The following is a 27,798-nucleotide window of genomic DNA, read 5'->3' on the forward strand; positions in this document are numbered from 1 at the left end:
GATGCTATCACTTCTAGCTGCTGCTCCTCTGATTCCTCTTTTTTCTAGCCCTGTTTTTATATAGTGATGCTATCTGAGCTGTTACTTTTTGTCCATAATAACTAGAGCAAACACTGTCACCTGGGTGATCCCCACTGCTCAGATCTCTACTGCTCCCCCAATGACAACTAAGAAGTGGTGACCACAACTGATCACTTCTCAATGGGTAGTGACCATTGAGAAGTAATCAGTGGTAACTGCCAAGGTGACAGTATGAGCCCCTATCAATGTATCAAGTGACACATATCAATGGCACCGGAAGACAGAGAACAGGGGTTAAGTAGATGAAGACAATTTGGAGTCAAGATGAATCAGTGGAGCAGCAGCATAAAGTGGTTGCTAGCAACTGGATTTTTAGGGAAAAAATGATAATATTTATAATTATAGCAAGGGTTTCACTCTCTTGGTAAACAAGTTCCTCTTTGATATGTTCATTAGGCAGAAGTATATAGAATATAAAGTGCATGTACATACTACTAGTGCACACATGATTAATGTTCTAATAGAAATAAAGTGCACAAACTACATACACAAGTTATTGGTCAAAGACCATATGCTGTGGTCATGAATTTGCATAATTGATCACGCCTTGGGCTCTAACAACTGGCCTTTCCTTTAATGATTTTTTTTCCCACTCTCCCCATTGTGTTGACTAAATAATTTATTTTCTGTTAATTGTGGTGTGCACTTAGCAATAAAATGTTGCATCATTTTCTTCACCAACAAACCTATCAACCACTTTGTTTACTCTAAATCAAACACTACCTAGCTTGTAATAATATAGTAACAATTTTATCTCAACAATAGCACAATTTTTATGTTTCACTACAAACATCACAATTTCTGTGAAATTACCTGTCCCTCAGCAACAGTCTCTGTGTCAATAATAGTGATAACTCCCGGAACAAGAGGACTACGCCTGATGTTGCTATGTGTTGATAGGTCTTCATCTGAAGATCCTGCAGGCAGTGTACCAGTAAGTTGGGTAACAACTTTTCCAACCATTGTAAGACCAGTCTTTAGAGTCTGCAGGAAAGAAAATCAAATACGTTATTAAGTAGAAACTTATTTAATGGCATGTACAAATAAACTACATGCATATAAAAGGTATTAGTTCAATGTGTTCATCTGCTGATAATGTTAAAGGGTACCTGTCAGATCACACACAAAAAAAAAAAAAAGTTAATATGTTTCTCAGTACCTAATCCTGCCCATGTACATGTAATATTTATGCCTCTATCACCTATATATATAATTTTATAAATAAAAATCCCTCTTTTCATAAGCTCACAGTGTTAGAAATCCTCTCAGGGGAAGAGATTGTGTCCCTCCCTTGTGGAGGTGGTAGGCGATTGGTGCGTCTGCTTATGCAGCCTTGTCCATGAGTCACCTCTTGTCCATGACTCATGGAGCAGCATGGACAAGCCTGATGCTGCTGCAGAACTGGTTGGTGTCCCAGTAGGCATGGGGACCCCTAGTGGTGGGATTTTCAGGGGACGATTTCTTTATTAAATATTCAAAAATATTTAAACAACCATATTACAAAAGGGCTTTATTATAATCAGTAACAACATATAAAACAGTTTTGGATCTGACAGTGCCCATTTAAGCCAATATATATATATATATATATATATATATATATATATATACATACACACAGTGCATTTGCCACATTTCAGGCTTCAAACATAAAGATATAAAACTGTAATTTTTTGTGAAGAATCAACAACAAGTGGGACACAATCATGAAGTGGAACGAAATTTATTGGATATTTCAAACTTTGTTAACAAATAAAAACTGAAAAATTGGGCGTGCAAAATTATTCAGCTCCTTTACTTTCAGTGCAGCAAACTCTCTCCAGAACTTCAGTGAGGATCTCTGAATGATCCAATGTTGACCTAAATGACTAATGATGATAAATAGAATCCACCTGTGTGTAATCAAGTCTCCGTATGAATGCACCTGCACTGTGTTAGTCTCAGAGGTCCGTTTAAAGCGCAGAGAACATCATGAAGAACAAAGAACACACCAGGCAGGTCCGAGACACTGTTGTGGAGAAGTTTAAAGCTGGATTTGGATACAAAAAGATTTCCCAAGGAGCACTGTGCAAGCGATAATATTGAAATGGAAGGAGTATCAGACAACTGGAAACCTACGAAGACCTGGCCGTCCCTCTAAACTTTCAGCTCATACAAGGAGAAGACTGATCAGAGATGCAGCCAAGAGGCCAATGATCACTCTGGATGAACTGCAGAGATCTACAGCTGAGGTGGGAGACTCTGTCCATAGGACAACAATCAGTTGTATACTCCACAAATCTGGCTTTATGGAAGAGTGGCAAGAAGAAAGCCATTTCTTAAAGATATCCATAAAAAGTGTTGTTTTAAGTTTGCCACAAGCCACCTGGGAGACACACCAAACATGTGGAAGAAGGTGCTCTGGTCAGATGAAACCAAAATCAACTTTTTGGCAACAATGCAAAACATTATGTTTGGCGTAAAAGCAACACAGCTCATCACCCTGAACACACCATCCTCACTGTCAAACATGGTGGTGGCATCATCAAGGTTTGGGCCTGCTTTTCTTCAGCAGGGACAAGGAAGATGGTTAAAATTGATGGGAAGATGGATGGAGCCAAATACAGGACTGTTACGCTGAGCGTTCCGGGTCCCTGCTCCTCCCCGGAGCGCTCGCGGCGTTCCTCTCTCTGCAGCGCCCCGGTCAGACCCGCTGACCGGGAGCGCTGCACTGACACTGCCGGTGGGGATGCAATTCGCATAGCGGGACGCGCCCACTCGCGAATCGCATCCCAAGTCACTCACCTGTCCCGGTCCCCGGCTGTCTCGTCCTGGCGCGCGCGGCTCCGCTACTCAGGGCGCGCGCGCGCCAGCTCTCTAAGATTTAAAGGGCCAGTGCACCAATGATTGGTGCCTGGCCCAATCAGTCTAATTTGCCTCCACCTGCTCCCTGTCTATTTAACCTCACTTCCCCTTCACTTCCTTGCCGGATCTTGTTGCCTTTGTGTCTGGAGAAAGCGTTTATTGTGTTTGCCATTACTGTGTTCCTGACCTCTTGCTATATCCATTGACTACGAACCTTGCCGCCTGCCCCGACCTTCTGCTATGTCTGACCTTGCCTCTGCCTAGTCCTTCTGTCCCACGCCTTCTCAGCAGTCAGCGAGGTTGAGCCGTTGCCGGTGGATACGACCTGGTTGCTACTGCCGCAGCAAGACCATCCCGCTTTGCGGCGGGCTCTGGTGAATACCAGTAGCAACCTAGAACCGGTCCACCGACACGGTCCACGCCAATCCCTCGCTGACACAGAGGATCCACATCCAGCCTGCCGAATCCTAACAAGGACCATTTTGGAAGAAAACCTGATGGAGTCTGCAAAAGACCTGAGACTGGGACGGAGATTTGTCTTCGAACAAGACAATGATCCAAAACATAGAGCAAAATCTACAATGGAATGGTTCACAAATAAACATATCCAGGTGTTAGAATGGCCAAGTCAAAGTCCAGACCTGAATCCAATCAAGAATCTGTGGAAAGAACTGAAAACTGCTGTTCACAAACGCTCTCCATCCAACCTCACTGAGCTCGAGCTGTTTTGCAAGGAGGAATGGTCAAAAATTTCAGTCTCTCGATGTGCAAAACTGATACAGACATACCCCAAGCGACTTACAGCTGTAATCACAGCAAAAGGTGGCGCTACAAAGTATTAACTTAAGGGGGCTGAATAATTTTGCAGTTTTTTATTTGTTAAAAAAGTTTGAAATATCCAATAAATTTCGTTCCACTTCATGATTGTGTCCCACTTGTTGTTGATTCTTCACAAAAAATTACAGTTTGATATCATTAGATTTGAAGCTTGAAATGTGGCAAAAGGTCAAAAAGTTCAAGGGGACCGAATACTTTCACTATGTATGTAAAAAAGTATGTAAACAAAAATTTAAATAAAAAGGAAAATAAAATAATGTCAAAAAAATGAAAAGGAAAATAAAATAAAAAAGTAGTCACTTGGTCATGTAAGACATGCATTTTCCAAGACAATACAAAAATGAAAAAGTTTTTTATTAAGCAGACAATGACAAATGACCCAAGTATGTTTAATCAAAAAGCAAAATAAATTAAAGCATGCTTGTCTACACCCAGGCCAGTACCTATAACGTATTTATAATGAATATGCTGAAAACTCAGTTTCAGAACTTTCAGTAAGATATTCAACTTAAAAATGTGATCTAATTTATGTTGTCAGAAAAAAATTGTTATTGCAATTTTTTTTGCGTGATATAAGTAACATATAAAAAGACAGTCTTGGAGTAATCCTGAAATAAAAATTTTCAAAAAAATTTTTTTTTGTCAATATCAAAACAATGTACAAAGAGAAAAAAAACACAAAATGCATAGAAAATGCAGTGGCCCACAAATAAATTAATAAGTAAAGAAAGTAAATAATAAACCTGAAAAGAAAATTATATAAAACTGCCCAGGAATCAAACTATAATTCAATGTGGTAAAGTGTCCAAAATATCTCCAAACTGGGACAGCCTTCTTCATTATATAGAACCACCCACACATTCACTTTTGGATGAAGGAAGGAAAGATTCAACCTCTATGAACACCATAAAATATCACTTATTAGCAATTACCTACAAAGCCATGGAGCAAAATAGAAGGGATGTAAGAGGATGTGGAGTTACATCTGCTATAAATTAACAATTAAATAAACAACAGCAAACATGAAGGAAAAGCTACACTATATAGTACATTGAATATTTAACAATTCTGGATATTCTTTGTGACATATGTTATTATTTTTAAAGAGTGATTTATTATTATTCATTATTATTCATTCATCATTATTATTATTATTATTATTATTATTATTAAACCATCATAAAGCAACTAAAATACAAGTCTATTAGAAACTTCCAAAACGTTTATATTACCCAATGTAGTGAATGATAAAAAAAATAATACAAAATTACAAATAATTTGTAAACAATGTGTTAATGTTACAAACTGTGCATAAAGAAACAATGGGGGAGATTTATCAAAACCTGTTAAGAGGAAAAGTTGGCAAGTTGCCCATAGTAATCAATAGAATTGATTCTTTCATTTTTCTTACAGGCCTCTGAAAAATTAAAGAAGCGATCTGATTGGTTACTATAAACAACACAGCAACTTTTTCTCTAGACAGATTTTGATAAATTTCCCCCAATATCTCCTCATAATTTTAGAAGATCACTTGTAGAGGAGCACCGTGAAAGGGATTCAAGATCAAGATAAGTGCAAAGCTCCAGGACCAGGGCAAGTCCTCACGTAATATGTAGAAAAATATGGAAACAGCACTCCAATGAATGGTGAACTCAAAAACGTTTATTCACACGTCGCCTTTTACAGATGTGTGAATAAATGTTTTTGAGTTGAGTTAAAAAAAATAAAGGGAACACTAAGATAGCTCATTCTAGATCTGAATGAATAAACTAATCGTATGAAATACTTTCGTCTTTACATAGTTGAATGTGCTGACAACAAAATCACACAAAAATTATCAATGGAAATCAAATTTATCAACCCATGGAGGTCTGGATATGGAGTCACACTCAAAATCTAAGTGGAAAACCACACTACAGGGTGATCCAACTTTGATGTAATGTCCTTAAAATAAGTCAAAATGAGGCTCAGTAGTGTGTGCGGCCCCCACGTGCCGTATGAGCTCCCTACAACACCTGGCCTCCCGATGAGGTGGCGGATGGTTTCCTGAGAGATGTCCTCCCAGACCTGGACTAAAGCATCCGACAACTCCTGGACAGTCTGTGGTGCAACATGGCATTGGTGGATGGAGTGAGACATGATGTGTTCAATGGGATTCAGGTCTGGGGAACGGGTGGGCCAGTCCATAGCATCAATGCCTTCCTCTTGCAGGAACTGCTGACACAATCCAGCCACATGAGGTCTAGCATTGTCTTGCATTAGGAGGAACCCATTGCCAACCACACCAGCATATGGTCTCACAAGGGGTCTGAGGATCTCCTCTCGGTACCTAATGGCAGTCAGGCTACCTCTGGAAAGCACATGGAGGGCTGTTTGGCCCCCCAAAGAAATACCACCCCACACCATTACTGACCCACCACCAAACTGGTCATGCTGGAGGATGTTGCAGGCAGCATAACGTTCTCCATGGCGTCTCCAGACTCACGTCTGTAACATGTGCTCAGTGTGAACCTGCTTTCATCTGTGAAGAGCACAGGGTGCCAGTGGTGAATCTGCTCATCTTGTAAATCTATTGTAAATCTCTGGCAAATGCCAAACGTCCTGCACGGTGTTGGGCTGTAAGCACAGCCCCCACCTGTGGACATCGGGCCCTCATACCACCGTCATGGAGTCTGTTTATGACCTTTTGAGTGGACACATGCACATTTGTTGCCTGCTGGAGGTCATTTTGCAGGGCTCAGGCAGTGCTCCTCCTTGCACAAAGGCGGAGGTAGTGGTCCTGCTGCTGGGTTGTTGCCCTCCTATGGCCTCCTCCACATCTCCTGAAGTACTGGCCTGTCTCCTGGTAGCGCCTCCATGCTCTGGACACTACGCTGACAGACACAGCAAACCTTCTTGCCACAGCTCGCATTGATGTGCCATCCTGGATGAGCTGCACTACCTGAGCCACTTGTGTGGGTTGTAGACTCTGTCTCGTGCTACCACTAGAGTGAAAGCAAAAGTGACCAAAACATCAGCCAGGAAGCATAGGAACTGAGAAGTGATCTGTGGTCACCACCTGCAGAACCACTCTTTATTGGGGGTGTCTTGCTAATTGCCTATAATTTCCACCTGTTGTCTGTTCCATTTGTACAACAGCATGTGAAATTGATAGTCCATCAGTGTTGCTTCCTGAGTGGACAGTGTGATTTCACAGAAGTGTGATTGACTTGGAGTTGCATTGTGTTGTTTAAGTGTTGCCTTTATTTTTTTGAGCAGTGTAGAACATTTCAGCTCTACATGATATCTGCAGCTGCCATTAACCAGCACTGCAGTCATTCAACACAACCAAAGCCATAACATTCTGTAGATTTTTTTTAATTTTTTTTAAGATTTGTCAATTGAGCTTATACATTAGAATGTAAGAATTCTCTTCTAAATGATGATTTATATAGTATGCTTCCAGGCTTTATCACATCCTTTCATCACTTGCTAATATCTGTGAAGTGACCTCTCTAAGAACCATAACTTTGGTTATAAAACAAATTATATATCTGGGGCAGACTGGCAATAATAAGAGCTGGAGCCTAAAGTTTTGTATTACAAAAAAAAAAACTTGAAAGTCTTCAAAATCACTCACATAGAACAGCCCTTTAAGCTTCAGTCATCCCTTTTCATACGCTTTTATGAAGTAAAGTTTCAACTATAATTGTTTTATTATGAAAAACAGGGAATCTGAATGTCTCTTGCACGTTTACAATGAGTTGGCCATTACACTGGACAAGTAAAAATGCAGATCTGGCCATATCCCCCCTCCTTGTAATGATCTTGGACACCATGATCCGCACACAGTAATCACTATAGGGGAATGCTAGATCAAGGTGATGATCACTACTTGGATCCAGTCATTATCTGACCACTGTGATAATAGTTTGTAAAGGTAAAGAAAGCAATCTCCATTCTGTTGTTTAAGCATAAGTTAATTTTTCCTTAAAGTTATATAGCACCAACATATAACAAAGTGCTTTATAGAGATAATTAAATGTGTTATCCAGAATTAGAAAACATAGCTGCTTTCTTACAGAAACAGCACCACACCTGTCCTCAGTTTGTGCATGCTATTGCAGCTCAGTTCCACTGATGTGAATGGAACAGAGTCCAATGAGAGTTGGTGCTGTTTTTAGAAGAAAGCAGCTATGTCTTTCTAATCCTGGATAACCATTTTAAGGGAAGGGTCACACATAGTGCATCCACAGCATATTTGAGGCTGCAGATGCGCTACTGACCTTCTCTAGAGTGTGCCTCCTGCAACCAACAAGTATTTTTTATCCATCAAGTAGCTGTTTTGGACCATTTGCTTCTGAGGGCAGGGCAGTGGTTATCGTCCTGCTCTACCTCAGAGCATTATATATTCCAGCATTCACCAGTATAAGCTGAACACCTGTGAGACAGGCAGCTTGCATTCTTTTCAGAAGAGAAGCATTTCCTTGCACATTGACAGGCAATACAAGGTGCTATATTATTATTTATATGCAAAATGATTTCTCTTTAGTCATTTTATGAACTCATTTCTTGAGTATTTGCACCATATAGGTTCACTTAGCTGCATTAGACTTAATCTGAATGCTGGGAACAAGGAACAGAGTCTCCCCTGCAAACATGGTAGTCAGTCTCCTTTGAGTATGGAACAGTGTGCTCATGCATGTTCACCGCTGCTCCATTCATTCTCTATGGGAGCTGCTGAAGATATCTGATTGTCTTTGGCAGTTTCTACAGAAAGTGAATGGAGTGGTAGTGTGCATGCCACTCTATTCACAGATTCACAGAGGAGATGCTACATTACCAGAGGAGACTCACTTTCCTGTTTTCAGGGGAGACTCTTCTACCTTATTTGGAGATTGAGGTGGGTCCCAGCAGTAGGGCCTCCTGCAATCAGATAGTTATAGCTTGTATTCATTGGTAAACCCCTTTAAATGTAACTTAAAAAGATGGATTACATGGGGTGAAAGAAAAGCCAAACAAAAAAATTTTTTTTTGTAAATGATCGAAGGGTAAAAGTGCATGTACTTGATAAAGACAGTGGCCCTGATTTACTATTGTAAAACCAACCTGTCTTGTTGGGCTTTGTGCTAAAATGTGGCACATTACGCCACAAATTGTGTCTGTGCTAGAATTTGCAACCAAAAAAACACTAAAAACCCGACCAACTGTCCATTTTACGCAGAAAATCCCCAAAAAAGGCGTGACGACTGGGAAAGGGGTGTGGTCATTGACATTTTCAAAAATCCCAACATATTTACTAATGTTTCTACATAAAATATGGTGGATTTGAGCCAAAAAAAAACTGACAGCTCAGAGCAGTTGTAAAAAAAAGCAAAACACAGGAAAAAGTGCAATATGCAGGAAAACATTAGTAAATACCATGGAAAAATATCTGTTGAGAATCAAAACCCACAAAGAAAACTATACTTTACTCTTAGTAAATCAGGGCCAGTATGTTAATGGAAAAACATTATATGTTATCTCAGTTGGTGGATAATAAAAGCTCTATGTAGCTTTTCTCTCTGAAATGGCAGTGCTATGGTATTTCTTTATTTTTTGGATATGTTGGAGTTAAAGATGTCAAAGTCTGACATGGTTGAACTAATAAATGGAAGTACTGCCCAGTCAACAGTCAATAGTCTAGGCCCTCACTGACATATTGGGTACTGAAACTAGCCACATCAATTCAAAAAAATACCAAAAATGTGGAGAAGCAGCGTCACAATGATGATGATGGCAAAGATTTTTTTTTTTTTTAACACAGGTCTTTAAGTGATGGGGAAAAAATTCATATAAGAATGGATAAAAAATATATATATATATATATATATATATATATATATATATATACTCATAGTCTAACAAATTATTATAGCAGACAGCAAAGTAAAAAAAAAATAGCCAATTGCATGTGTCTAATAGGATTCTTAAAAGATGACAATTACAAGCAAGAATAACAGCTGTATTGGCTTAAATTACAAATGACTTCAGAGTCAAAGTAACTAAATTTGGAGATAGAAGAAAAAGGAAGAGGACAGACCCACAATCCCATGTGACCTGGGGCTACATGGCGTCTATGAACATTTAAGAGCAAGGCCGAGATTGCAGGCGTCTGCAACCAGGACCAAGCCACAGATCAATCGTAACTGTTTTGTTTAGTGCTAAAAACTCAAACTGCAGTGATTAGAAAACACATTAGTGTTCATCAATTAGCAGCCAAACGTTTGTTTTAATAATTCATAGGAAACGACTTGCACAAAGTCTGTTAGTGTGTTGTCAGGAAAGCCTCAGAAGGGCCAACAGCATTCGGCGCCACTTTGTATTGATGGCAACATAAAGTCAGGAAGCCTAGTTAACTCATTATTATCCAATACTCCGAACATCTCCCTTGTAAAAGATTGTACTGGCTTCTTTACAGTTATCATTCCTATATAAAATCAATCTATAACTATGTTAAGTTACATTGTAAAGACTGAAAAAATATACAACTAGCCAAATTAAACCACATATACTCTTTTTATAATAACACATTGCACTGTATACATATTAGTAAGAATAATACAGTACACCACATTATTATTCTAATTTGACATAATCCTTGATAACATTTAAATTTTGTTAAGACATTGCAATGACAAGATGCATTTATTTCCTGTTCAATGCTTACACAGGTACAAAACCAAGGTATAGAAAAGTGCATTATACATCAAATTAATGAACACTTCCTTCCACTTCAGGTGCCGTTTTCAGAGCTGAGATGCCAATGGCAATAACCCATAGATTTCTTACCATTAATCTGTCTGGAACTGGCATCAATTTCTCACTTCTTGGAAGTACAGATCTGTGGTTAAATAGCCCCTGCACTAAACAAGTTAGTAAACCATTTGTAACTCCAAAATATACAGCTTTCTTTTTTCATGTGAAATTAATGTTCACCATGAATTGCTTTCAAATAATTTAAAATAAATTAGCTTGCTTAAAAACTGTATTAATAAAAATAATAAAAAATAATAATATTAAAACAATGATAATAGTAATCATAATATGTATCATTATTATTATTATTATATTTACGGTACATACAGCCATAACATGTAAATCACTGACAGGTGAAGAAAATAACATTGATTATCTCACCAGAGTGCACCTGACAGTAAGTGAACTTACAAGTAAGTTCTTGTTGACTTCCTAAAAGCAGGAAAAACTGGAACATGTATGGACCTCAATAACATTGATAAAGGACAAATTGTGATTGCTAGACGACTGGGTCATGGACAAAGCAAAGCTCCAAAATTACTCTTGTGGGATGTTACAGTATGCAGTAACCACCAAAAGTATTCTACGGTAGTACAAGCAGTAATTATGGTCACCTAAGGCTCATAGAGGCAAATGAAGACCACTAGAAGACTACCCTGCCTACTCTAACATAAGCAATGTGTTCAGCAGCAGAGGGGTCAAGAGGACTAGCCTGGGGAAGATTAGGCAGTCAGCCATACCCCTTTAGTGTAATATAGTATTAGCAGACAGTAATACATTTCTGATGCAACAATAATGACTGCAGGACTCAATAGCAGATATTCTTATTACACCCTATCTAGGGCAAGCTGACAGACCTTTGTCCCAAACATTTGAGAATGTATTAAGGTAGAATACGTCTAAAAGTTCCTCTCGAGACACACTTGCCCACATTGGGGGAAATTTATCATTGTTTGCTCTAGTAAGTTCTGAAAGCATTTTTAGACCTGGAGCAGACTTGCAACTTTTTGTAAGGGGTGAGCAACTTTTTTTTGCCCATGTGTGACATTCACACATCATAAACTTGTGACCAATGCAAAGTGAAAACTGAAAGTTGCTGTTTGCAACTTTTTGCTTACACACAAAAGTCGCACAAAAAAGTGCTTAGGCGCACGTGACTTTTTGTGCACGCAGAGTAAGCAAAAAAAAAAGGCTCTAAATACCTTGATAAGATGGGGATAAGATGCCTGATTGCCGGAGTCCCTCCGCAGGGGACCCCCGTGATCTTCCACACCACACCCCGTTAGAATCAGTCCCAGGAGTGTGTTCGCTCCGGGTTGATTACTGGTGATCACGCGGACGGAGCATAGTGACGTCATGGCTCCGCCCACGTGGGATGTCACGCTCCGCCCCTCAATGCAAGCCTATGGGAGGAGGCGTGACAACTGTCATGCCCTTCCAATAGACTTGCATGGAGGGGCGGAGCGTGACGTCACATGGGGGCGGAGCCGTGATGTCACTATGCTCTGTCGTCGTGGTCGAGAAGGACTCAGTCTGAGGACTTCCAGCGGTTTCGGAAGCCGCTAAAGGTGGGTGCTGCATGGTAGATCCCGGGGGTCCCCAGCGGCGGGACCCCCACAATCTGACATCTTATCCCCTATCTTTTGCATAGGGGATAAGATGTCTAGGGGCAGAGTACCCCTTTAAAGTGGTCAAACAAAGGTTTTAATGGGGGTCTCTAAGTGAATTATGGTCATGTGCCCTTTTTGGGTGCAATCCCCAAAGGGGTTTGTGATAGTTATATTTTTTTTCCAGCAGACTGGGACTCATGCTCTTTGGCTCATTCCTCACCAGTGCCCAAAACAGCAAGGCTAAATACAAACAGTTGTCACTGTGGCAGTGAATAAAATCTGTCGGCTGACTATCTGCTCTGTTACATGCAGACTCTGAGGTAGCGGTGCCATCTAAATCAAACTGGTGGCCCTCCAGATGTAGCAAAACTTCTAGCATGCCCAGAGAGCTGTTGCCTGCAGCCAACTGCTGTTAACTACAGCCAACGACTGTCCCAGCATGTCCAGGCATGCTGGGAATTGAAGTTTTGCAACATCTGGAGGGCCACCAGTTTGAGACCCCTGATCTAAAAGAAACCTCTCACATTGAAAATATGAACCAATCTACAAGTTTCATGTTACAGAGCAAGTGGGGCTTATCAGATTGATATCTAGTTGTGAGGTAAAAGCTCCATGATAGTTTGCCATCATGAAAATCTCTGCTCATTCTGGGCAAAGTAGTCACGTGGGTGGTTATACTTAGTGATTGAAAGATAACTGTTAGGATTCGGCAGGCTGGAGGTGGATCCTCTGTGTCAGAGAGGGATTGGCGTGGACCGTACCGGTGGACCGGTTCTAAGTTGCTACTGGTATTCACTAGAGCCCGCCGCAAAGCGGGATGGTCTTGCTGCGGCGGTAGCAACCAGGTCGTATCCACCGGTAACGGCTCAACCTCTCTGACTGCTGAGACAGGCGCGGTACAAAAGGACAAGGCAAGAGCAAGGTCGGACGTAGCAGAAGGTCAGGGCAGGCAGCAAGGGTCGTAGTCAGGGGCAACAGCAGAAGGTCTGGAACACAGGCTTGGAACATACACTAAACGCTTTCTCTGGCACAAGGCAACAAGATCCGGCAAAGCAGTGAAGGGGAAGTGAGGTTATATGAGCAGGGAGCAGGTGGAGGATAATTAGACTGATTGGGCCAGGCACCAATCATTGGTGCACTGGCCCTTTAAATCCTAGAGAGCTGGCGCGCGCGCGCCTTAGAGAGCGGAGCCGCGCGCGCCAGAACATGTCAGCCGGGGACCGGGACAGGTAAGTGGCCTGGGATGCGATTCGCGAGCGAATCGCATCCCCGTCGTGAGTGCCAGTGCAGCGCTCCCTGTCAGCGGGTCTGACCGGGACGCTGCAGAGAGGAGAATGCCGCGAGCGCTCAGGGGAGGAGCAGGGACCCGGAGCGCTCGGCGTAACAGTACCCCCCCTTAGGTCTCCCCCTCTTTTTGTCTCCTTGTCCCTTCAAATGAGACGAGAACATAGGGGGCGACTCTTGAGTTTCCTTCCGGAAAAAAAAAGAAGTCCTGGGAAGCAACATCAATTGCAGGCAATCCAGAAGAAGTGGGAATGGGGAGGGGGGGGCAGAGGGTGAAGCTTGTCACGGGGCAGAGTGTTACCAGGAAGGGGGCTATGAAGAGCAGATGTGAGGCATCGTTTGTGACAAGCAGGACCCCAATTCTTGATCTCCCCGGTGGTCCAGTCAAGGGTGGGAGAATGACGTTGGAGCCATGGCAGACCAAGGAGGACTTTAGAGGTGCAGTTGGGCAGAACAAAAAATTTTAATTTTCTCGTGATGCAGTCCAATGCTCATAAGCAGGGGTTCTGTGCGGTAACGCACAGTGCAGTCCAATTTTACTCCGTTGACCAAAGAAATGTAGAGCTGCTTGACGAGACGGGTCACCGGGATGCAGAACCTATTAACCAAAGAGGCCAGAATAAAATTTCCAGCAGAACCAGAGTCCAAGAAGGCCACAGCTGAGAAGGAGGAGTTGGCAGAAGGAGCAATCCGCACGGGCACAGTGAGACGTGGAGAAGCAGAATTCACACCAATGGACGCCACTCCCATTTGAACAGGGTGTGTGCGTTTCCCAGACGCGGAGGACGAATAGGGTAGTCCACCAAGAAATGTTCGGTACTAGCGCAGTACAGACATACATTTTTATCTCTGTAGCGAGTCCTCTCTTCATGGGTCAGGCGAGACCGATCCATTTGCATAGCCTCCTCGGCGGGAGGCACAGGGGTAGATTGCAAAGGATACTGGGAGAGAGGTGCCCAGAGATCAAGGTCCTTTTCCTGGCGGAGCTCCTGGTGTCTTTCAGAAAAACGCTTGTCGATGCGGGTGGCCAAAAGGATAAGTTCAGACAGGTTAGCTGGAATTTCTCATGCGGCCAGTACATCTTTGATGTTGCTGGATAAGCCTTTCTTGAAGGTCGCGCAGAGGGCCTCATTGTTCCAGGCTAGCTTTGAGGCAAGGGTACGAAACTGGATGGTGTATTCGCCTACTGAAGAAGTTCCTTGGACTAGGTTCAGCAGAGCAGTCTCGGCAGAGGAGGCCTGGGCTGGCTCCTCGAAGACACTACGGACTTCAGCGAAGAAGGACTGTGGCTGTGGCAGGATCATTGCGGTCCCAGAGTGGCGTGGCCCAAGACAAGGCCTTTCCAGACAGAAGACTAACTACGAAAGCCACCTTAGACCGTTCTGTAGGAAATTGGTCCGACAACATCTCCAAATGTAGGGAACATTGAGACAGGAAACCACGGCAGAGATTAGAGTCCCCATCAAATTTGTCCGGCAGAGACAAGCGGAGGCTAGGAGCGGCCACTCGCTGCGGAGGAGGTGCAGGAGCTGGCGGAGGAGATGGTTGCTGCTGTAGCAGTGGCAGAAGTTGCTGTAGCATGGCAGTCAACTGCAACAGCTGCTGTCCTTGTTGGGCGATTTGTTGGGATTGCTGGGCGGCCACCGTGGGTAGGTCAGCGAGACTTGGCAGCGGCACCTCAGCGGGATCCATGGCCGGATCTACTGTTAGGATTCGGCAAGCTGGAGGTGGATCCTCTGTGTCAGAGAGGGATTGGCGTGGACCGTACCGGTGGACCGGTTCTAAGTTGCTACTGGTATTCACCAGAGCCCGCCGCAAAGCGGGATGGTCTTGCTGCGGCGGTAGCAACCAGGTCGTATCCACCGGTAACGGCTCAACCTCTCTGACTGCTGAGACAGGCGCGCTACAAAAGGACAAGGCAAGAGCAAGGTCGGACGTAGCAGAAGGTCAGGGCAGGCAGCAAGGGTCGTAGTCAGGGGCAACAGCAGAAGGTCTGGAACACAGGCTTGGAACATACACTAAACGCTTTCTCTGGCACAAGGCAACAAGATCCGGCAAAGCAGTGAAGGGGAAGTGAGGTTATATGAGCAGGGAGCAGGTGGAGGCTAATTAGACTGATTGGGCTAGGCACCAATCATTGGTGCACTGGCCCTTTAAATCTTAGAGAGCTGGCACGCGCGCCAGAACGTGACAGCCGGGGACCGGGACAGGTAAGTGGCTTAGGATGCGATTCGCGAGCGGGCGCGTCCCGCTATGCGAATCGCATCCCCGTCGTGAGTGTCAATGCAGCGCTCCCGGTCAGCGGGTCTGACCGGGGCGCTGCAGAGAGGAGAATGCCGCGAGCGCTCCGGGGAGGAGCAGGGACCCGGAGTGCTCGGCGTAACAATAACTCTAGAAACCGCTATGAATGTAAGCACGGTATAATACCAATGCATAAAAGCTAAGACTGTATGCATGATAATAAATCTATGAACCTTTGCACAGTATAATGCTATAATTGAATGCACAGTAAAATCATGAACGTATGCATGATATGACTGATACAAACGTAAGTACAATACAACAACAAGAATGTATACACAGTCTAAATGCTATGAATGTAAGCAGAGTATAAACCGCAAAATACATATGTACAAGTATAACATGCCGAGCGTAAGCACAGTAAAAGAGCTAAGAACCTATGCACAGTATAATCGCCATACGCAAGCACAGCATAACCGTAAGCTGTGTGAACCGCTATGAACATATGCACAGTATAACTGCTATAATCGTATGGACAGTATAACCGCTATAACCTACATGTATAAATTAACATGTATATGATATACATGTTATACCCAAATTAACTGCTTTAACATCTTCACCAAATAAAAGCTATAACGTCTTGAACAGAATATAATGCTAAACCATATACACAGCCTAAATGTTACCACCTAAGCACAGGAAATGTATCCATCGAATAAACGCTATAGGTATAGAACAAAAGCTAAAAATGAAAGCATGGATAAAGCTAGGAACATCCATTTTATGAAAGCTTTGAACGTAAGAAAAAAAAATACATGCTACGAACGTAGACAAGATAACGCTGCAAATATATGACTGATACAATGTCAAAAACGTATACACAGTCTAAATGCCATGAATGTTTGCACAGTATAAACTGCTATAAACATATGCACAAGTATAACGTGGCGAGCATAAGCACAGTAAAAGCGCTAAGAACCTATGCACAACATAACTGCCATGAACTCAAGCACAGCATAATCGTAAGCCGCGTGAGCCGCGTGTGAACTGCTATGAACGTATTCAGAGTATAACTGCTATAATCGTATGGACAGTACATGTATAAATGACCATGTATATGATATACATGTTATACACAGATTACCCCCTCTAACATCTTCACCGAATAAAAGCTATAACGTCTTGAACAGAATATAATGCTAAACCATATACACAGCCTAAATGTTACCACCTAAGCACAGGAAATGTATCCATCAAATAAACGCTATAGGCATAAAACAAAAGCATGAATAAAGCTAGGAACATCCATGATATGAAAGCTTTGAATGTAAGCAAAAAAATATACATGCTACGAACATACGCAAGATAACGCTACGAAAATATGTATGATATAACGTAATTTACATATACACAGACTAAATGCTATAACCTGTTCCCAGATTAAAATCTATAATATCTGCACAGAATAATATAACATACGCAAAGAAAACATGCTATAACAAAAACCCAGATTAGATGCAATAAACGTATACCCAAATAAATACTAAAGCTGCATATACAAAATAAAAATGTATAATCGCATGTACTGACTTTTTTTTTCCGGTATAAATGCTATGAACATAAGCACGGTATATATGGACACATGCTATTACGTGTGCACGGTATGCAATAAACACCTGCATGCTATAAACATGTACCTTAAAATTGTAACAAGGTCAAGCAGTACCACCCACAATTGATAAAGAGGCTCTGCAGCAGCAGAGATGTGTACCATGAAAAAATTATCCTCTACAGTAACTATAGCTTCTTGATGCAGCAAGAACGCAGGGAAATAGTTGTTGCACAATATGCAGTGATTACTGTATGATGACATGTAGGGGGGATTTATCAAAACCTGTCCAGAGGAAAGAATCAGATTGCTTCTTTCATTTTTGAAAAGGCCACTGCAAAATTGAAGAAGCGATCTGATTGGTTTCTATGGGCAACTCAGCAACTTTTCCTCTAGATATGTTTTGATAAATCTCCCCCATAGTGTAGTTGGTTTATCTGCAATCCTATGTAAATGAGCACACAACATGCAGTGATCACTGTATGATGACACACAACGTAGTTGGTTTACCTGAAGTCCTATGCAAATGAAGTGCATACCACTCAGTGATCCCTGTATGATAATGAAATTTTTCTGAACAGTGATAATGAAAACTAAAGCTACGTACACATGATGTGCTACCCTACCTCACTCATCAGACTGCCAACTCCCGCCGGTAATTTCAAAACCGGCACTCGGCATCTCCAGCTTATGCTCACATGGCCCAGAGCAAGAGCAGGCCAGAACACGTAAGCACCCTCTGCAATGTAGCGAAGCAGCCACAGCTGACAATGCCGGGGCCCGGCCTGTGCCCCTGCACCAGCTCCCCAACCTCGTACTATAACTAACCTGAGCAGTGGAGCTGCGGCCGTCTGCAGACTCCCTAATCCTGTTACAGTAGCGAGCAGAGCCAGCCTGTAGCTGCCCCAGCTATCAGACCCTATGCCGAAGCCTCTGCCTTCCGGAACCCCTGACCCCAATTACATTACCACCGCAGGTGGGGGTGGCCAAGCATCCCTCCATGAGGCAGGCCGGCAGGTTGCAAGTGATGCCGAGCCTGCACCACCTGACGTGGGCTTCGGAAAAATGAGGCTTCGGTAGCTAGATCGTCCAACGGAGCTCCAACAAAAAAGGGGGAAGATTCAAATTCTGGACTTTGCGCCGGACACAGCAGCTTCACATACATCTCGAGTGTCGTATGTGAGTATGAGGGGTCCCCTCCCACAAATTCAATTAATTAATTTAATTAATTTACACTTATCAGATTGTTATCTATTGTGAGGTAAAAGTTTGCCATTTATTCATGTAAATCTATGCTCATTCTGGGACAAGTAGTCAAGTGGGTGGTAATACTTGATTGAAAGATAACTCTAGAGTAGAGATGAGCGAACTTACAGTAAATTCGATTCATCACGAACTTCTCGGCTCGGCAGTTGATGACTTTTCCTGCATAAATTAGTTCAGCTTTCAGGTGCTCCGTTGGGCTGGAAAAGGTGGATACAGTCCTAGGAGACTCTTTCCTAGGAATGTATCCACCTTTTCCAGCCCACCGGAGCACCTGAAGGCTGAACTAATTTACGCAGGATAAGCCATCAACTGCCGAGCCGAGAAGTTCGTGACGAATCAAATTTACTTTAAGTTCACTCATCTCTACTCTAGAGACCTGCAGCCTTATCGAGAATTGCAGCTGTAATATGCCCATGTGAAGCCAGCCTTACTCTGTATAGTCCTAGCTTTTTACCTTTATGGCTCCTTCCTTCTACAACCCAACAGAAGGCCATTTCTAAAAGTAAGTTCAGCCAGTTGTGCCTGGGCTGCAAAAATTAAAATAAAACAAACTTTAACTCAATCTTCTCCGTTCCCCCGTAGCGCCGCAACAGCTGTTCGGTCCTTCGGTCTTCTTCCTTCTTCGGTGTGCACAGATTGTCACACTACGCTTAGCCTATCACCGGCCACAGCGATGTCCCGCCTTGGCCGGTGATAGGCTAAGCACAGTGTGATGATCCATGCACAAGGAAGAAGATCGGACCGGAGGACCAAACAGCTGTAGCGGCGCTACGGGGGGAATGGAGTAAGTAAGTTAAAGTTTGTTTGTTTGTTTTTTTGTTTTTTTTGCAACCTGGGCATAACGGAATGTAGTTATTTTTTAGCTGACTACTCTTATAAATGCAGACCAATAACATTCATTTATAGCATTTTCTTATGGCAGTGGCTTCCTACAGCTGTATAATGTGTACTACCACACTGCATAAATTGTTCAAAAATTATTTTAGGAACACGACAGAGTTCAAGTTTTTGGCTTGGCTTTCAAATTACCCAGATTACCCAAATTACCCAGATTTCAATACCATAAATGGCTGATGGGTGGGGCCCGCCTATTTGCTAATTCAAACAAAATCAATAGAGAGGTCTTTGGGAGCTATGGTAAGAGAGTACATAGGTTTTAGAGACAATAGAAATAAAAAGCAGAAAGAGAGGTAAGGTTATAAATGAGGGAACTGGCATGTTTGATGAATAGACTGGTCTGGATTGTGCTTTCTGTCTGCTTTAGTGACCTTTTGGCACCTAAAACAACTAAGCTGCTACATAAACAATTATTTAGCAATCAAAAGAATGAGACAAACCATTTACAAAACTGATAAAAACCGTTAAATTAAGATTTTTTTTTACAGAAAAACATACTCTGTCTCCATAGAAGTAAAAAAAAGTTTACAGTTTGAGATTAAAAATGCAATAATCTTGATCCCAGTGTCACATTCTATTTTCTACAAATTTAGTTGGATTTAATGGGGTTGTGCCATGATGCCAATTTATTACCTATCCATCCACAGAGTAGGTGATATGCGTCTGATTGTTTTAAGTCCAACTAAGTGGCCCACACAAGTTTTAACTATGCCTTGAGCCCCTTAACTGTACGGTCATCCTCAGGACACCCATACAGTTAAGTACTACAGTTAGCAACCTGGCTTAGTGCTACTTTTATTTGAAAGCACATTCCCAGAATGTACTTACAGTTAAAAAGCAACACTCAACTGCAATGTCTGGCCATTGGCTCCTTGCTCTGTCACTCATCTTCTGGGTTGTAAGAAGCTTTATACCTGCAACCTTTTAGAGTCCTAGAGTGTCTCTTCCACCAGGACACACATGCATATGATGTGACTTATTTTGCATGCGTATGTTTCTGGAACAAAGACATGCTTGCTGCCTCTTGTGGCCAAAGGTATAAAGCTGCCTGTGGCCTAGAGGGTAAAAGAAAAGACATTGGTCAGGTGGACGAAGGGGAACCAAGAACTGAAAGAAGATGAGTATATTCAATTTGAGGGCCTATTTACAATAGCAATAGCGGTCTGTGCATATTTTTTTTTAGAATGTAGTAACAGTATGCTAGTAATATGTAGTCATGGTGTAGCGGAATTGTTTATTTTTCTTTTAACTTCCCTCCCCCTTAAGAAAATCCTGTGTGCATCATTGATCAGACTGATCAGATGTGCACTGGGAATCCGACCAAAAGTATGAAAACTGTCACCCCATGTAAACTCTATTGGTCTGCTGAAGACAGCAGAGCACAGTTCAGTCAGCCATTTGTTTACCTGTCACTTTTACCACAATATTGGGCCTCATGCAGACAGCTATATTTATTACCTGTATCATACAATGTCCAATTACAACCTTCATAGAAAGCTATCACCTTATATTGTATCCTTGCATATATTTACATTACCGGGGAGCTCTTGGATTTGCATATAATTTACACGGGCTGAATTCAGCCTAAAATATAAAAAAAACTATCCTCATCCATAGATCCTTCACTGGTCTGGTGTGATAACATCCCAACCACTGGTCTCAAAAATGACTTGCTGTACATGCACATGAACAATTAATCATAGCAGAATTGGGGGATGATGGGTAGGGGGCACAGTGGAAAGGTGGCAGGTGAGTAAACTTGTTTTTTCCAGCCTGTATGAAAAAAATGTGCAATGCTGTAGAGCATGAGTTATTAAGCCCTAAGCACCCACTAGTGCTGGTGGGAGCAATATGGTGCATCTAAAATATAGCATTGTTCTGTGCATAAGGCCTAATGAACTTAAATAGAGATGAGCAAAGTTACATTACTTCAATTCTGCACGAACCTCGTGGCTCGGTGGTTGCTGACTTTAGCCTGAATAAATTAGTTCAGCTTTCAGGTGCTCCGGTGGGCTGGAAAAGGTGGATACAGTCTTAGGAGACTCTCCTAGGACTGCATCCACCTTTTCCAGCCCATCGGAGCACCTGAAAGCTGAACTAATTTATGCAGGCCAAAGTCAACAAGCGCCGAGCCGCGAGGTTCGTGCAGAATCGAAGTAATGTAACTTTGCTCATCTCTAAACTTAAAGATTGTTTTAGGGATTTACATTATGTATATAAAAGTTCATAATATGATTACTAATTTAATGTTAATCATAGTTCAGACTTCTAAAACCAATTAGTAGATACTTCACTAGCTTTTGTCAATCTCAAAATGTACATGTTAAAAGTGAATTTCATATGAGGAAAGTACCTAGCACCAATGTTAGAAACCTGTTCATACAAAATGCTGTTTAAAGGGGAATGAGCATGGGTTAAAACCACAATCATAGCCAATGTGGCCAGGGTGGAGACTTAACCTGCCCCATTAGCACACAATATCAAGACAAGATCATTATAAGCTATTCCCATGTGCAGTCTATATTATTCGCAAAAACTCGACTGGTAATCTTTAGCCTTTCCCATGCCATTTCAAATGTCTTCCCCCTCCATTAGTGCTAATGGCTCCGTGCTCACATAAGCTGTTAAGACTCATTAAGGAGTTATCAGGTAACAGGAGAAAACAGATGCAGCTTGGCTAAATCAATTTACCACCTCAGGGTTAAAGACAGTGGCGGCATCTCAGGCTGTTATAAGGTGACAAGAGAACGTGTGTTCATTATTTGTTGCCAGACAATACATTGCCTATTCTATTTTAAGTACTTCTTCACATATTACACTCTTCAGCACATGTACAGTATGTGTTGTTACTATCCCATTTGCAGGATAGAGCAATTTAACTAATAGATTAGATAGTTCAGTTATATAAAACATCAGGAAATTGATACTTTTGGGCAAATAATTTTTTTTACAGTATCTATGGGTAACTAATACTGCACATCAATAAATACTTTATTCATAAATAAATGCTTAATGAAAATTTAGAGCTGTTTTACATCTCAAAAATAATGCATGCTGGAAAATATGCATTTTTTTTCATTATTGAAACTATATATTCTAGTTTTCTCAAATGAAGTTGAGATATCATTTTCTTAGCAGAGCCCCTCTTCTGTAACATCCCCGTCCATAATATCTGACACGCAACAAAGATGGATATCATTAAACCAACATGTGTAGTCAGCGTAAAAATTACTAACTAAGACATACTCTTTTTTTTCTGTGGTAAAGAAATAAAATTTGTCAAATGTCAAACAGGTAGTCTCTTGGGGGCCAAATAACCTTTTTAGACGTTTCTTCTTATTCTTTCATGTATTTCCAAGTAGAATTCCCCCCTCTTGGTATCTTATGGGATAGTAAGGTCAAATGAGATTCATGTAATGCAAACCAGGCCTACTAGACACTCTTACAAAGATTTCTAGTAAAGTAAAAGTAAAGAATGTTTCACTATTCTGTGTCAATTTCATAAACAGAACACTTCTAAATACAACATTTCTACTTTGTTTGAAGGATAGTAAGCAACAACCATTTCAAATTTGCATTTCATTCATTTATTCATCAAAACTTATTGGGCTTTTTAGTAAAAAAAAAAAAAAAGAAGGGAATGGTCCTCGGTTATGGATTCTTATCTCTTGGCTAGAGTGGGGGTTACAAAGAGCATTTCTCACTCTCTGAATGACCTATCCGCTCCTACATTGCACAGACAACCCACTGATTTAAATGTGCACTATAGTCCCTGTCATGGCATTGCAGGCAAATGTAACACTTATTGTCAGGTTTCCCCCCATATCACTGGGGGTTCCACCCGTAGACACTATAGGGGAAATTTATCAAAACCTCTGTAGAGGAAACGTTCACCAGTTGCCCATAGCAACCAATCAGATTTCTTGTGCCACTACAATTACACAACTCGGCATGACCACTACACGATACAGTGGTCCCCCGACATACGATGGCCCCGACATACGATTGTTTCAACATACGATGGCCTCTCAAAGGCCATCGTATGTTGAATGCAGCATCAACGTACAATGCTTCTGTCTGTCGGGGCCATCACAAAAACAGCTATCCGGCAGCGCTGACTACTTCAGCTGCTGCCGGATAGCCATTTAATGTGCCCCATTTTCCCTGCTCAATGATACTTACATGTCTACGCTGCTCAGGCCCTTCAGTTCGCCGCTTGTCATTAATACGTCGCTGTAGCTCTGTGCCATCGCCGTCATCAAATCATCATCCAATAGGGGTGGCGTGAGCGGCAACATGATGATGGTGACGGGGCAGGACAGCGGCGTAGTAGTGATAAGGCAGCAGAGGAGCAGCGAACTGACGGTCCGGAGCGGCAGGGACATGTAAATATCATTGAGCATTCATGTACAACAAACCCTCAACATACGATGGGTTCAACAAACGATGGTCCGCCTGGAACCAATTACCATCGTATGTTGAGGGACCATTGTATACAAGGTCAAGGCTTCCCACTATGTACACTGTGTTTAAACTCAGGTGCCACAGCATTCTAATACACCTGATCAATGGGGATTCCAGTTGATAGTCTATCAATCAATTTTTCAGCACTTTTTTTTTTATTACATTCAGGAAGGTGGTCTAACTACCCCCTTCCCCACCCCAAAAAGAAAGGAAAAAAATACATTTACCTTTCTCGCTTCCCCACCATTAGTGGAATGGAGGTGTCACAGAGTTCCAGCTCCTGCTTTTCAGAGCTTTCACTGATTGGCTGTGTAGGCCTATGATGCCATATTCCCGAACCTGTAAGCGTAGCACAGCAGTGGCTGGAGCTTTGTGGCACCATTGGTGGTGGGCCAGGGAGGAAGGTGAGTGTATAAGTTTTTTTTTTGTTTATATATATATATATATATATATATATATATATATATTTTTTTTTTTTTTTTTATTTACCAGCTTCCTGAGCATTATTATTAAAATACATAAATAAATAAATAAAAGTTGCTATATAGAAAACTCCTTTTAAAGGGGTAGAACAAAATCACAATTAAGGAATTTGGTAAGCTAGAGGCCAATTCCAGTGAGGCTAAATCCACACCACATCTTTGGGAAACAGCACTTCAAGGGTGGAACACAGGATTGTTAAGGTGCTAACCCAAACGACCACAGTGGATAGGTGAGCACAACTTTATTCAGACATGATGCAATGCTTTTCATTGCACATGGGCAGCTTAATCAGGCATTCAGGCACCATAACAGTTACATTATGGCGTATTAATCCAAAATTACCACAGATCTTTTTTTTTTATTTTTTTAAACAGGTTCATGATATATCAATTAACATCCATTTTAAAGGCTGTTCTATACTCACCTTGGCAGCACTTATAACTGTGGCGGTATATGACTGAATATTATCTCCACATGCACCTCCACGAGACTGGTGGCATCGGATAAGCTGTTAAGACAAACGTTTAACATGACTTTCTTAATACAAAAAATCTAAAGCAAAACAAATGCAAGTGGCAACAACTGCTATAACTGTACTTATTACAATAAAATGAGTTTCCTAGTACAATTACACTAAAATCAATCTTCTATTTGTTCAAATAAAAAAGGACCAAAAAAAAAAAGACAAAGCTTTCATAGCCACAAGAAAGAAAGCAAACATTCAACATGTAATACAATAATACTTGTGAACTGATGTACTTCCCATAAGTAACTGGCTATCCTACATTATAAGATATGAAAGATCTTCTGAATATCTTGGAATATCTGAATATCTATGAGGCTTTGTTTCTGTAGGTCTCCATGTCAATCCTGATCGAATGAAAATTGAGATAATGTCATACAGAAAATTGCCTCGGTTTTGACTCCCCCTGTATTGTGAAGCATGTTGGCGCCTTATAAATAAATACTACTAAATAATTCATGACACGTCTGTACATTAGATTGAGATCCATCAATCGCAGGAATTCCCTCTACCCGATGTTGATTTTTATGTCATATAATACATATCACATACTTGTACATCCTGAGTTGTGTTAATACATGCACAAAATAAAAATATATTACTTTTCCAAAACATTATCCAGTTTCCTGTCCTTTAAATAATATGTCTGGATTCGGTAAGCACACAGTTACATTCAGTAGTAAAATTCTGCTTGCTGTCATTTGGAGGGTACACTTAACAGACTTTAAAAGTGCAGTTCCTGTTTTATGGAATCTGAACCTGTTCACTGGAATAGGTGGGCCATGGTAACTAAAAAAAAAAAGGAAGTTCTACAAAATATTTCAAAAACAAATGTACCCCCTGTATTACTCTTTTATTCAGAGTTTTCATATAGGTTGGGTTTCAATATTTATTTTTAGTGGACATGTCTCATTAAAATAAATGGTATATGATTTCCCAAATATGTTATTCTACTACTTCTAAGTCCCTTGGCCTCTATATATGGTAGTGAAGAGTTGGCCATCTCAATCTAACATTTAACACAGACAGGGTGACTGAAATTATGATTTATAAACATATTGTGACACTGAAAGAGAATTAAGAGTAGGTTTATCTTGTGAATCGTCATAAGAAAAGCCTGAGAAAAGGCGCTTTTTGCGTGACAGAAATTACTCAGAAAGCTTATATGGCTGACAGGAAGCAGCATCTTCTGCCATAAACTAGAAAAACTGCACATTAAGAGTTGGGTTCATTGTTATTTTTTTCTTTTTGGTTTGGTTTTATCACTTAATGGGTTATTAGACCCAAAGAGTCATAGGTGCAGGGGCAGACAGATCGCCTGTGCAGCAGGTACAGCTGCACAGGGGCCCAGCGTGTGAGGGGGCCCACTGCCCTTTCCAGGTCCGGTCCTACCATGGGACCTGGTGGGACCATTGGTCCCAGGAGGCACTTTTTAGGGGCGGAACTTTGCTCCCCCCCCCTTTTTTTTGTGCCTAGTAGGTTCATGGTAGGGCCCGCAGTCTGCAACCGACCGACCCGGGTCTGACAAGGGACGTAGCGCAAGTGACGTACCTCCGCATACCCGTGCACGAGGATGTCAGTGAGTCACTCGTCAGGCCGCCGCCAGAGAGGAGAAGCGCTGCGCAGGCCAGGTAAGTATGTCTAAGTGTGTGTCTGTGTGTCTGTCTGTGTGTGTGTGTGTGTGTCTGTCTGTGTGTTGGGGGGGCTATGCTACCTAATGTGGGGAAACTATGCTACCTAATGTGGGGAACTATGCTACCTAATGTGGGGAATCTATGATACCTGATGTGGGAAAACTGCTACCTAATGTTTTATTTTTTCATTTTTATATTCTTTGCACAGGGGCCCTCTGCTGTCTGTGTCCGCCCCTGCATAGGTGAATATTGAGAAACGCAACAATTTTGTACATTCGTACACCCCCCCCCCCCCATGCAGCCTCTTTGTTATCATGCAGAAATTAAAGTATTAACTATTTTATTAAAGGATAAGTCAGTAATACTTTTCATGCATAATAATTATAGAAGGCATCTTGTAAGAATACTTTCTCAAGTTCTTTGATGTTTAGATCATAGAATACTGTGCTAGCAAATAGGTATACAAGACTGTATATAGCTGAGTGCATGCTTTATCCCACAAAATGAAGCAAAATGCTTAATTGAGATACTTATCCCGATCCTAATAATCTTCTGGGTGCCACTCAGACTGTAGCCGGAGCAGCTTTGGTCTTTAATAGCAAAACATATCCATTAAGAATGCAGATTTGTTATAAGAGGGAGATTTGGTCTGGCACGGTTACCACAAATAAATGTAAATAAACATAATCACATGCTTTAGTTTTGTCTCTGCAATATTAAATATTTGATTTACTAGAGGATTTTACAGTGGATTTCTCCTATTTAATTGATGCTAATTTTGATTTATTTATGCATCCTCTGAGAAATGGTATTAGCAGAGAGAAGTATTTGGGAAGACAGCTTTTATACGACATTTAATTATACAGTGAGAAACTGATATTCACAGAGGAGCACAGACGGTAGAGCTTTTCAAATGCACTTATAATACTAAGGAAGTAAACAGTACATAGATTTAGAATTCAATGTAACACTTAATAAATTCATACAAAAAGATTACATAATATTATATAAACTCTGATATTGTTTTAATAAGCATTATAATGACTGAGAGGTTAGCACAGCTGGGTCATGGGTTCGGTTCCAACCAAGAATGGAGATCTTAAATATAACTATAATGCATGGGAATATGAACTACAACAGAGAATTAGGGGGTTCATTTTCCTCAACAGCCATTTTGCAAGGCTTAACAGCACTACCTGTAAATAACAGCTGATTGCCCAATACTATTACTATGTAGTGACTGTA

The 27,798-nt window shown here is 41.4% G+C and overlaps 1 protein-coding gene across 6 annotated transcripts in view; it reads right to left on the reverse strand.

Annotated features, from left to right (window-relative positions):
* BCAS3 (BCAS3 microtubule associated cell migration factor) overlaps nt 1-27,798 on the reverse strand; it is a 1,340,542-nt gene that overhangs the window by 1,031,475 nt on the left and 281,269 nt on the right. For all 6 annotated transcript variants that reach the window (XR_008888692.1, XM_056556703.1, XM_056556707.1 and 3 more), the window contains exons 11-12: nt 24,821-24,904; nt 895-1,065 (exon numbers count right to left, since the gene is read on the reverse strand). Coding sequence is in view for 5 of the 6 variants with exons in the window: in XM_056556703.1 (XP_056412678.1) it covers nt 895-1,065; nt 24,821-24,904 (255 nt within the window). In the remaining variant the exon portion in view is untranslated. The remainder of the gene's footprint in view (nt 1-894; nt 1,066-24,820; nt 24,905-27,798) is intronic.

Source organism: Hyla sarda, chromosome 2, assembly GCF_029499605.1.
Source record: "Hyla sarda isolate aHylSar1 chromosome 2, aHylSar1.hap1, whole genome shotgun sequence".
NCBI lineage: Eukaryota > Metazoa > Chordata > Amphibia > Anura > Hylidae > Hyla > Hyla sarda.